Genomic DNA, 12,016 nt, shown 5'->3' with positions numbered 1-12,016 from the left:
AAGGTTCGCTCAGCATCCGCATTTGAGTGTGGCAGGCTCAACACAATCTGGGCAACCTTTGATCATTTGGGGAATTTTAAAATGCCACTTGCCCGATTTGCCAAAACGTAAATTCCATTAGCCTATTTTTATTGAGCAAATAGCTAGCCCACATAACGCATGTCAGACAACGTTTGCAACTATAGTTGAAGTCTGTAGGCTACTCTCGGCACACAGACTGATTAGGCAAGGCTACGTCTGTAGTGAAAGGCACACCATTTTATTATCTGCTTACCTTGATTTGTCATCCAAACTTTCAAACGCGCATCAGTGGGCTCCGACTCCGAACCTATGCTCTGATCTCTCTCTGAACTTCTCACACGCAACTGACGTATCAGATGCAAGGTTTTCAGCGAATCAACGATCAGAGAATACTGCAGTGAGAACGTTGTAGGCAGATGTTACAGCTGTGGGCCTTAAACTCCTCTCCTGTCATTAATACGCTGTGGTCTAGTATAGTCATCAACAGAAAATTAAGGAATTGAGAGGGGAGAAACATGGATTTTGGCGTGACATTTCTTGCGTGTGCGTGAGAGCGTGAGATTGAGTGTCACGCCAGATGCGTGAGAGTTGGCAACCCTGATTATTGTCCGACCCGGGTCGAAATGAACAGCGTTACTGAGAGTTTCTTTTTTGACATTATCAGATGAGATTGTCCTGGCTCTGAGTGCGAGCTCGTGAGGCTTCGCCCTATGCCCTAATTTGCATTTAAAGGGATACACACTAAAACGGTGCGTTTTTCTGAGCCCCAAAAAATGACAATTTAAACATGCTGTAAAAAATTATCTGTTGGGTATTTTGAGCTAAAACTTCACATACACACTCTGGGGACATCGAAGACTTATTTTACATCTTGTGAAAAGGGGCATAATAGGTGCCCTTTAATACTTTTAGCCAAAGGTTAAATAGGCATGTTCAGTTTTAAATTTAAACGTCAAATTTAATTAAGTGCCATTTAAAACCTTGGCTTTTGACGTGGAAACATTTGAAATAAAATCAATTCTTCACTTTCTCTCTCAACAATCATACCACAAAAAAACATGAACCACAAAGTAGTTCAGACATCATCACTGTTGTAGTTCACCAGAATATAACTACTACTGTAAGTCAAAGGCAGATTTGATTATGAAGACACAATTCCATTACTTGGAATAAAATAAAAGTTTAATGTAAACTCGTTTTATTTCAGCTAGTTAAAAGGGCAACATTTCTCATTTTCAATTAGTTTAAGTTGATGTACTAAAATTACTAAAACTGAAATAAACAATAAAAATCGATAACGGCATTTTTTTTTTTTTTTTTTAACAGATACTAAGATTACTAAAACTAACTAAACTTAAAATGAAATAAAATAAATAAAATATAAAAATGAAATCTATTTCAAAATATTTCTATTTCTATTTCAAAATCTATAACAAAAAAATATCATAGTATCTCAATGACACTAAATAACCACTAGTCAAAGGTCAACTTGTACCTGCTCATAGAACTTGTTGTGGGCGACGTAGTACTGGGAGTCAAAGGACTCTTCAGTGACCAGGACATGCTGCCTCTCACCAATCTGTGGAACAATACAGAGAAACACACATGAACAGGTTAAAGTGCATCTGAAAGACACAAACAGACAAGCATGAGGCTCCTTAAAGACGTCTGTGTTCTTGTAATGGTGATGAAGAGCTGTCAAAAACAAGCATGTAAAATCCCCTTGCAGACCTGACAGCAAACACAAGTGTGTATTAGCTTGTAAAAGATGACATTCGTACATTGTACATATGAATTTAACTCGATACATGAGACAAACAAGACCATCATTCATTCACATCATTATTATGTGCTAATTGGAGGAAATAAAAGGGGCTGCAGCGCATAAGAGATGGATGTGTCTGGTCTGTGAATATTGTAAGCTGTACGCTGATATTATCTTATGATGGAAATATCTCCCTCCATTCACACTGTCACAAAGCCTGTTTTCAAGAAGCCTTTGTGTGCAACCATGGATTTACTAATCACAGTAGTTAATTTAATCCACAGATAGATATTTGGGAGAATAACACAAATCCAAACACACGCACACGCTTTTAGAGGAAGCACAAACGTGTGTAAACTGTGTGCAAGGCCTGCTATGCCTTCAGAAAGAAACAGATGGGAAGGTTGCCTTGAATGATGGGCAGAGAGACGCTTTATGAAATCCAGATTGCCCTCTTTCTATTTAGATGTAGCATCTGGCCTTTTGAAATCACAACTAACTTAATGTGCTTTGCGGAGCCTATTGGCCTGTGAAAGGGGCCCTCTTTGTTCGGGACCCCTCGGCCGACTGCAGGAACAAGAGACGCAGAGCTGCTTATGTCTAAACCGCTTGGTTGAACCCTTGAGCTCATGAAAATGTTCTGCTTATGCAGTTGGTAAATCAACACACACACACACACACACACACACACACACACACACACACACACACACACACGGGAGAGCTGTATGCTTCTGGAGCTACTGGAAACCCTGCAGATGAACTTCATTGTGGTTCTGTCACAATACATAGAGCATTTCTGCTATATGAAAATGGGGAAACACATAAATGCAACCAATTAATCTTTCTGTCATGCAGCGGCATTCAAATACTTTTAAAAACACAATCTATACAATGAATAACAAGGGCTGTGTCCGAAAGCTTAAGGCTGCTGACTGTTGCCTTGATGCCCTATCAGGCAATGACTTTGAAGGCTTGTTTATGCTTATTGATAAGGCTGTCAACAAGGGGCATCCAGTGCATCAGGCAAGGAAGTTCTCCCGGGCTGGTTGAGGACCGAGCGGCAATGCTAAAATAGCATAAAAAATGCTAAATTGTTTTTTTTCCTCTCCCCTCTCTCATCTCTGTCTCTCCTCATCCTTCCATCTCCTTTTCACTTGTCTCATCTTACCTCCCTTATGAACGAACTTCATAACAGTGTTATTCTTCAGCAGTAAAGTACAAAAAAATGAATTAACACTGCCGCGTGAGTGTTTCTAATACTACGGATGAGGGAGTGATGCAAATTTCACATCATTCTCTCTTCTGACTGCTGTAATAAATCTCTCTTTTTTTTTTTTTTTACCTCTTTTGTAAAGTCGTGGAAATGCTATCATGGATTTTTTTTTTTCTATTGGAGCAAATGGGAATACAAAAATGTTATTTGCTGTCATCTCCCATTCACCACTAAGTTTAGCCAGCTATGACAACTTCCGCTTCTGAGAACCCCAGGATTGTGAATAGGGTCCATTGACTCCAAATGGTCTACACAAGCTTCAGATATGCATGAAGCGAATAGGATTATTCAAGTTCCCTCAAAGAGCGTGTAGGAGTTTCTCTTACTCTAGCCTGAGGTGACGAGGAACACGTCTTGTTAATGTTCAAAACTGCCCGACAGGCAGAGCGATCACATACAAGCCTCCTCGGGTTCCACACATCAATGCAAAGCACTAAAAAGAAACAAGCCACATCCTCGCAGGAAAAGCTGCTTACCATCATGTTCTACTGTGGGCAAATTAGCCAGACGAGAACCTGCTTCCTTAGCAAGAAGCTGTGATTTATGCACACACTTTTAAAGTGGTCAGCACACTACACAGGTGCAGGTCACCTACAAATTAACATTCTATTTTTATTTACTCAACCTTGTGTCATTCACATGCTTTTTGGAACACAAAAGGAGGAATTATCTTCATGCAGATTTTTTTCTATTTAATCACAGTCCAATTCATAGTGACCAAAGTCTGTCAAGCTCCCAAAAGGTATACCATAACAGTATCCATTTAATATTTTGGTTACACTTTATTTTAAGGTGTCATTGTTACAGTGTGATAATACATTTAAATACTGAGTAATATTAATCAACTATATGTACTTACTATATGGTTAGGGTAGGATTAGAATTTGGTTAAGGGTTAGTTGCATGTAATTATGCATAATTTACTGTTATTACTATGGTAAGTACATGCAACATATGCAACAAGGACACAGTAAAATAAAGTGTTACCAATATTTTTATATGATGGACAGACTGAAATGGACGTTGCTATTCACTGAAGACCAGCTTTAAGCATTCTTCTCAGCTCGAGCGGGAAGGACAGACTATGATTTCAGTCTTTAAGTTTTTAACAGCAAGGTCGGGCCAAAGCCCTAGAGCATGTCTAATGATGAATTCGGTGAGGGCTGAGAAGCACATCACCGTACTGAAACATACATCAGAGGAGACAGAGACCAGCAGTGCTGCCACGCATCCTACCGATGATAAAGAACGTACAGCATCAAGTTTGTTCTGGAAACACTAGCCCCCTGCCTCTGCCATTTGATCACAGATATAATATTCCCTCTTAATAGAGCATAATCTAGGTTGTGGGATGACAACATCAAGAAATCAAACAACGAAGTAAGAGCGAGGGATTACGATCTTGCAGGATCCCGTTCCTGATGACAGCTGACGGTTTTATGAAAGCACAGGATGAGAAGGAGAGAATTTTTGTTGTGGAATCTCTTCTTCAGTACTGCCGTGAATGAAAACAAATAGAGCTCAGTTGGATTTGAATCAAAAGAGAATAATAATTACACAGGTCTGCCAGCTTATCTGCAGGGCTTTACAGGCGACGTGAGAGGATTCACATCAGATGCAGACGAGCCTTTCAGGAGATAAAGACTAACTGACTCTCTGGCGAGCTTCACGTCTTCAAACACTCCAGTATTCCATAGGTTAAGCTCAAAGATTTCTTCAGGGAACATGAATCTCTTTAGTTTGTCAGGAATCACACACTGTTAGACAACAGACGATGCAGTGTGTCAGGATTAAGATGATGATCATGTTTTAATTGATAATTAATCAATTAATTAATCCAAACAACAATCGGAATGAATTAAACTCAAGCGTTTGTTCTTTCAGCAGAATGAATAGCTTTGTCTGTTTCCTTACTGCATAAATATTCCTCATAGTTTGGGTGAAGTGAACTTTCTCTGAACGTAATTATTGTCTGTCTGTATGTTCAGACACAGTGAGAGGCAGTGCCATCAGAACACATTTTTTCATTCCACAGCACTGCTTTTACATAGTTTTTCTATAACGTGATAGTTTGCGTCACACATCAAATGTCACTTAAACTCAGCAAAAGCTGATAATTGTTTCAGGCAAACCGCCCCCACACAGATTCAACTGAAACATTTTCATTCGTGCAGAATAACATCCAGCAGAACGAACACATTCAGAACACATAGGGCATTCAACGAACCACAGCAACACTTGAAACTCACACCGCACTCCAAAATCTAATTGCGGCCCTGAAACTTAGTGTCTGCTGTTAACGTGACGACCCACCGGGACTTAATGAAGACCATCATGTTGGATTATATAGTGTTGAAAAGAAACAAGGACAAAAGAGTACACGAGGAAGTAATTAAAAAAGAGAAACTCATGTTGAACATCAAAAATGATGGAAAAACGTCACTGGTGCATGTGCTAATTTTACATTTAATTTAAATGAGGGTGTGCAGGAGAAAACACCACTGACACACACACACACTAGTGAGAGCGAGGTGATCTGCAGCAGAGCTCTACTGGCATATCATGATCATGAGCAGCTTGTCTCATTAACAATCATTAACAAACACTGGAACTTTACATATTCATTCTTCTTTACTTCATCCTTAATTATTTAATTAATGTTGCAATTTATTTATTTTTCTTAATTGTTGATAATTACTTTCTTGGTTATTTGCACTGACATTTTATATTCTTTATTGTTTTTCAATAAAATTAATGTTTGAATTAATTAATAAAATAATTTATTAATTAAATTTAAATTAATTAATACAATTTAATTTTGCTAATGTTCAAAAACTGTAATTTACTGATCACTGGAAAAATTGCATTTATTCATTTGGCAGATGCTTTTATCCATAGCAACTTACAAATAAGGAAGTGTTTTTAAGGAGGAAATAACATGAGAAGAGCTTGTTTTTTTTTTTTTTATTGCCTTGTCTAGTGCAAGCTACAAAATAGATATAAGAGAGATATAAGAAATAGTTAAAGCATAGAAGACGACTGCAGTTAAATACTAGTGGAAAAGATAAGTCTCAGCCATTTCTTGAATATTGTCATGGATTCTGCTGCAGATAGCAATAGGAAGACCATTCCACAAATACTTCCCCAGTCTAGTAATGGAAATAGAAATATAAAACATTAACACAGAACATGTATCAAGCATTTATCTGCATTATACAGCTTCAAACACACGTCTGAAATATCAGCTTTAAAATCAAGCTTTACTAATATCAGGCTATTGCTACACACCACACACACACACACATATTTGTCAAAATTTAGCAAGAAAAAACTAATTTCATTACTTGCTCAGAATCACAGTTGCTCTGTAATGAAGCCACACAAATGATGTGATGGTGAAAAATGTCTTTAATCACTGATGTTTCTCATATTATTCTGACTAATACATCTGCACAAACCTGCATTAGCTCCAAGTGATTTATGGTTCAAATCAGCATCAGCCCGTCAGATTACAGCCACGTGGGGAAGTGAATAAAGCTTCATTAGTGTTCTTGAGTGAGTCATGGCACCACATTCAGCTGAGAGACACAGTGAAGTCTAAATGAGAAGGATTTTGCTCTTGGTTTCAAATGTTTCAGTGATTTCAGCAGGACACATAAAGAGGCATTTGTGTTCCGGTGGCACAGACTGAACGTTCATTCTGAAGAGCTCCTGTGCGTTTCACTACATTAATCAGTGTATGTGTGTATTATGTTCTGCTCCATCTGATCAGTGTTGAGTGCTGATGGTGTGTTTTGTCGCACTGGACTCCCTTTGCCAGATCACATGTGACCAGCTGGTTTCTTTTACATTACAGATAAACAGGCAGCACCGACGGCATACAGTCAGCTCATAGCTAAATATTTCACAAAGCACATGCACAGGAAGCCATAAAGTTAAACCTGTCTAATCATGTCTGTCTGTCTGGTTTACACTGAGAATCTGGCTGCACACAGATTAAGTGATTTGTGCATTTACACTTAAACAGAGATTCAGTGTGTGTATATATGATCTGTGCTAAGATTAGAGTTACACTCCAAAAAATGAAGATGGAAACAGGTTTTCACAGCCTGATGCCACAGGAGGATCCACAAAGAACTTCAGTTCTTCAGAAAATCATCTGTATACTGTCACTTTAAAGAATCCAGAAAACAAAACACTGATCTGATGCACATGAAATTACAAGTGACCCCTGTTTACTTTCATACATGTTCCTGATCTTATTGTGAACAATTCTTCTGAACAAGTTATTCCAAAGAAAAACAGATTTAATCAAAATGTTAAAACTCACTTTCAATCTTTTACCTTCTCATTGATAAAATCAAGACCTGCGTGTACCCTTGTTAAAATGAATGTTATGGAAATAAAATGTGTTGCAAACCCCACTTCAACTCGTCTATACAGTCCAAAAGAACAAGAACCTGTGAAGAAGCAGCTTTTGACGAGAATAGATGCCGCGATCCAGTTGGATATCTTCTATGCACCCTTCACTTCTCAAGACAGGGGTTGAAAGTCAAGAGTGTTGGATGGAACGATGCTTCAGAGAACTTTGTGACTGTGACAACGTCAATGTGAACGATTGACTTTTTCAGCAGGACAACATGATGGACTGTGATGACAAAAAACACAAAGGAGAAAGGCTAAGGAAGGACAAGAGGAATAAAGGATGAAAACATGGACGAGGAGCGTTGAGCCACTGTTAGGGTTTGTTTTGCTTCAGCTCTTCAACCAAGAGTTACTATCCACAGCACAGAAATTACTCCAGACAACATGATTCATACAGCTCCAGTGTGTCAATCTGAGGAGCTCCACGACTTGTACAGCTCATCTCAGTCTGAGGAGCTCCATCATCTAAACCATCACATCTACCACATCATGGACAGAGTAATTCATGAATGAGTAAAGAACACCTATCTGACCTTTCAAACACATGATCATTGTAGTTTCCCATCATCAGATGAGGTGATGCTGTGTCTGACGTGACAGTGACATGCACAATGTATACACAAACATACTGTACTTAATACTAAGAGGAATAGTCAGGTTAAACATCTCCTTTTGTGTTCTGGACTATTCCTTTAAGGAGAAACCAAGGGAGTTGATTTCTGCTGTAAGGCAGTATTAATCTTTACCTGTCTGTGTGTGTGTTTGTGATGCCTGATTTTGTGTTAGTAAATGAGTGTCAGAGGGAGGTGATGCCTGATTGCTTCATCAGCCATGTCTGTGTGCTGATTGCGTCCAGCAGTTATATATAAGAATATATATATATATATATATATATATATATATATATATATATATATATATATATATATATATCAGCTTTCATAATGATGCAGAAGAGATGGAAATTATATCTCTAGAATATAATTACACAAAATGCTCCCTGTATCGCTTTTCATCACAAAACAAGTACAATCAGCATTCACCTTGAGCTAATGATATTCCCGTCAGCTAGAAAAACCAAGTCGTAATTTCAGACCTGTTTGTCTGACTGAACCTATCAGTCTTCCGGCCATTCACACACACTGTAAATGTCAATCTCATAAGAAGTTTTTGCCTTTTATTTTGGCCTGCTATTACAGTCTCCAGAGAGTTCTTGCGATCGCTGATGATTCAGTAACTGCATCACAGACTACGTTACATGTCGATAAAGCATGTAAAATGCTGCTCACAGACTCCACTGTCACTGTGCTTGAGAGTCTGTGAACTGAGCTTCACATGTGCCTCATGTGATCTGTCTCAATGCATCAGTCATTCATTTGTGAAGGCGAATAGTTGATGCTTCTTTTTTGAGCTTTTCAATCAAACGACTGCTTTCTTTAAATGTGAAAACAATATAAAAGTCTAGTTTTGGCTCCTCCATTTGTTTCTGTGGTTTGAGTGATCAGATCTCAGACACATTTATGCTCCTGTCCAGCATAGTCTAATGCTATTATCACCTCATGCCCTGTCTGTTTCATGAGTCACCTTATTTCTGTAGTGCTTTATACAATCCAGATTGTTTCAATGCTACTTCACAGCAAGAAACAGGAAACTAATAATCAATGACTATGTTTACATGTGCATTAATAATGTGATTATTTCTAATAATCAGAGTAAAGTCTTAATCACAGTCAGATGTTTACATGACACGGGCAGAACTCTTCACTCCAGTTTACACGCAGAATTCATTATTCTGATTATGTCCTAATAAGTATGGTTATACCACACTCAGACAGGCATGTTACACTCAGTATGCATGTTACCAGCCATTGTTCTAATCTACTCATCAAATTAAAACTACATTTTTATGGACGTACTAGATATTATTTAGCACTGTAATGAACATCGCAATGCTGGGTTTGCCTTCATGTTCTTCGCGCCGCGTGGATGAAGATATGGAGCAGAGACTGCACAGCGAGTTGTTTTGACAGAGTTTAGCGATTTAAAGAAGAAAAAACTTCATTCATGAACTTGTGTGAACAACACACGACATCCATGTAGAACTGAGCACATGCGTACTTTGGTCAGAGCGGTAATAATGAGATAAAGGTGTTTACATGCCACACTGAAAAAAAAAAATATTCGTTGAATTTAATAAAACATTTTATCGTAGGTAGTTGCACACAATTGATTTTACCTACATTTAAACAAATGCATTAAGTTGAATCAATTTTAGTTCATTGATTTGAAATTCAAAATTGATTAAATTCAACGAATCATTTTTTTTTCAGTGCAGTTTATTGCGATTAAAATCAGTGTATGCCACAGTTTAATGCGAATATGGTTACTACGATTATGAGCTTAATCTCATTAGTTTGATCAAGTATTGCGTTTACATGACTTAAAGTTAAATCACAATATTGCCAAAATCCCACTATAGTCACATTAGGGTGCATGTAATGCAAAATGCAAAATTCATCAATTAATGTAAGATAATAGTGTCATTACTCAACTCATTATTGATTTAGTTCAGTTTAATAAAGGTGTAAAGTTAATCAATTATGAAACAAGTTCAACTATAAGCAGCTCTACAGTAGACAATATTGTAATTTTTCAGCTCAATTCAGTTCAAGTTTTGTTCTAATCCGATAGTGTCAGAGCAGTCCATTCAATAATTTTACTGCATATTAAGTTTCTTTGTGTCAAGTGTCAAGAGAGTCTGAATCCAACTTAAATGCAAATACTGTAGACATCCTAGATGTTTTGATCATTTGAATATTCATCAGTCTCTCTGTTCTGTCTCTCACGCTTCTCTTGGATTGGATCGTGAAGTGGGCGGGGTCAGGGAGAGGGAGGGAGTGAGGCATTATCAGCAGCAGTGGGTCTGAGGAGGAGGAATATGTCTGACTAATGCCAGGTTCACTGGGACCAATCACAAGGCTTCATTTTAAGATGATTAATGTCAGCGGGCCGGCAGTGAAGTGTTGCTTGATTGAATGTGTGGTGAACACAACGTACGGCCAAAACCACAGGGCTGCTGACCTGTGCAATACTGCTCAATATAAAAAAAACAATTATTAATATCATACAGCTTGACTTACGACATGGTTTATGTTTGTAAATATGCCTACAGCTCACAGACACATATGAAGGACATAAGCAATTCACTGAAATCTCGCTCTTAGTCTCTATCTATTTCTCACACACACATACAGATGCAATGAGGCAACTTTAGGCCTGCTGACTGAGAGCTTCTTCAGAGAGCCTCGAACCGTCCCGTGGATCAGACGCTGGAGCACTCTATAACACCATCTATAATGCATGATAAATCTGCTTCTCTTATGCCAAGTGTGTTGAACTAAAGCACGCCTCTCAGAACTAGAACACTCGCCATGTTGGATTGTGACATGAGATCAGAGATGAGAAGCATTTGCTTTCTTGAGATCATAAGACGAGTGTTTCCTTCATCATGACAAGAGGAGAAGAGAGGACAGGTGAAATGCTGCTGTCTCCTCTCTGAAATGTTCTCTCCATTCATCTCTTGCAAAATCAGAAACACTTCTGTGTATAAATAGGTCAAGAGAATAACAATTCCTTGAAAAATACAAAACTTCAATGAAAACCATTCACAACTCATAACAGATATCACAGACACATTAACACCTGATTCATCAGTGTCATTCACTCGTTCCTCACTTATGGTCACAGTAGCTCTGGTTAAGGAGTCATGCGACCTAAAGCAAGATCGCCTGAAGGTGTAGGTGTAGTGTGTTTGTTCAGTGTCAGTCGTCGGGTCACATCTGAATATGCTGCTGTCTGGATGCCCACACAGACTCCATGCAACAGATGCAAATGTGTGTGTGTCTTTAAAGAGGCGTACCGTGGATGACATGTGTGGGAAGACACGGATCAGACTTACAATAATGGCACCTCGTCGCTGGTGTTTTCACTGAGATTGTGACACCTTGTCTACCTTGTATATGTCAGCTTATGTATCTTCTTCTTCTTCTACGCCTTATCAGCACTCAGCTGGTGAGTCCGACGTGGGCTCCAATACGTTCACCTAGTTCTCTCCAAATATTTCTGTCCCGTGCCACAATTGATGCTTGGTGTAAACTCATACTTGTCCGATATTCGATCGATCTTATCCATGTGGCCTTCGGTTTTCCTTGTTTTCTTTTACCATCTACTTTTCCTTGTAGTACCGTCCTTGCTATACGCTCTTCGTTCATTCTCAGCACATGCCCTAGCCACCTATGCTGCCTCTCATGTACTACTTGCACAATCGTTTGATGGCACCCCGTACGCTGTCGTATTATCTCGTTACGGATTTTGTCTAATCTGCTAACCCTGAGTATCTTCCTTAGGGCGGCCATTTCGAATACAAGGAGTTTTTTCTCTTCCGCTTTTTTAAGGGTCCAAGTTTCACAGCCGTATAGCGCTATTGGCTGGATCAGTGCTTTATACAAGCGCATCTTGGTGTGTATGCT

General features: G+C 38.6%; 1 protein-coding gene across 1 annotated transcript in view; it reads right to left on the bottom strand.

Moving 5' to 3' along the window:
• cdkal1 (CDK5 regulatory subunit associated protein 1-like 1) overlaps window positions 1–12,016 on the bottom strand; it is a 603,253-nt gene that overhangs the window by 24,285 nt on the left and 566,952 nt on the right. The window contains exon 13 of the mRNA XM_079894178.1: window positions 1,517–1,600. Within this exon, the coding sequence (XP_079750304.1) occupies window positions 1,517–1,600 (84 nt within the window). The remainder of the gene's footprint in view (window positions 1–1,516; window positions 1,601–12,016) is intronic.

Source organism: Squalius cephalus (assembly GCF_949319135.1).
Source record: "Squalius cephalus genome assembly, chromosome: 15".
Classification (NCBI taxonomy): Eukaryota; Metazoa; Chordata; class Actinopteri; order Cypriniformes; family Leuciscidae; genus Squalius; species Squalius cephalus.
Note: the sequence above shows the minus strand (reverse complement) of the source record. Positions and strands in the feature narration are given on the sequence as shown.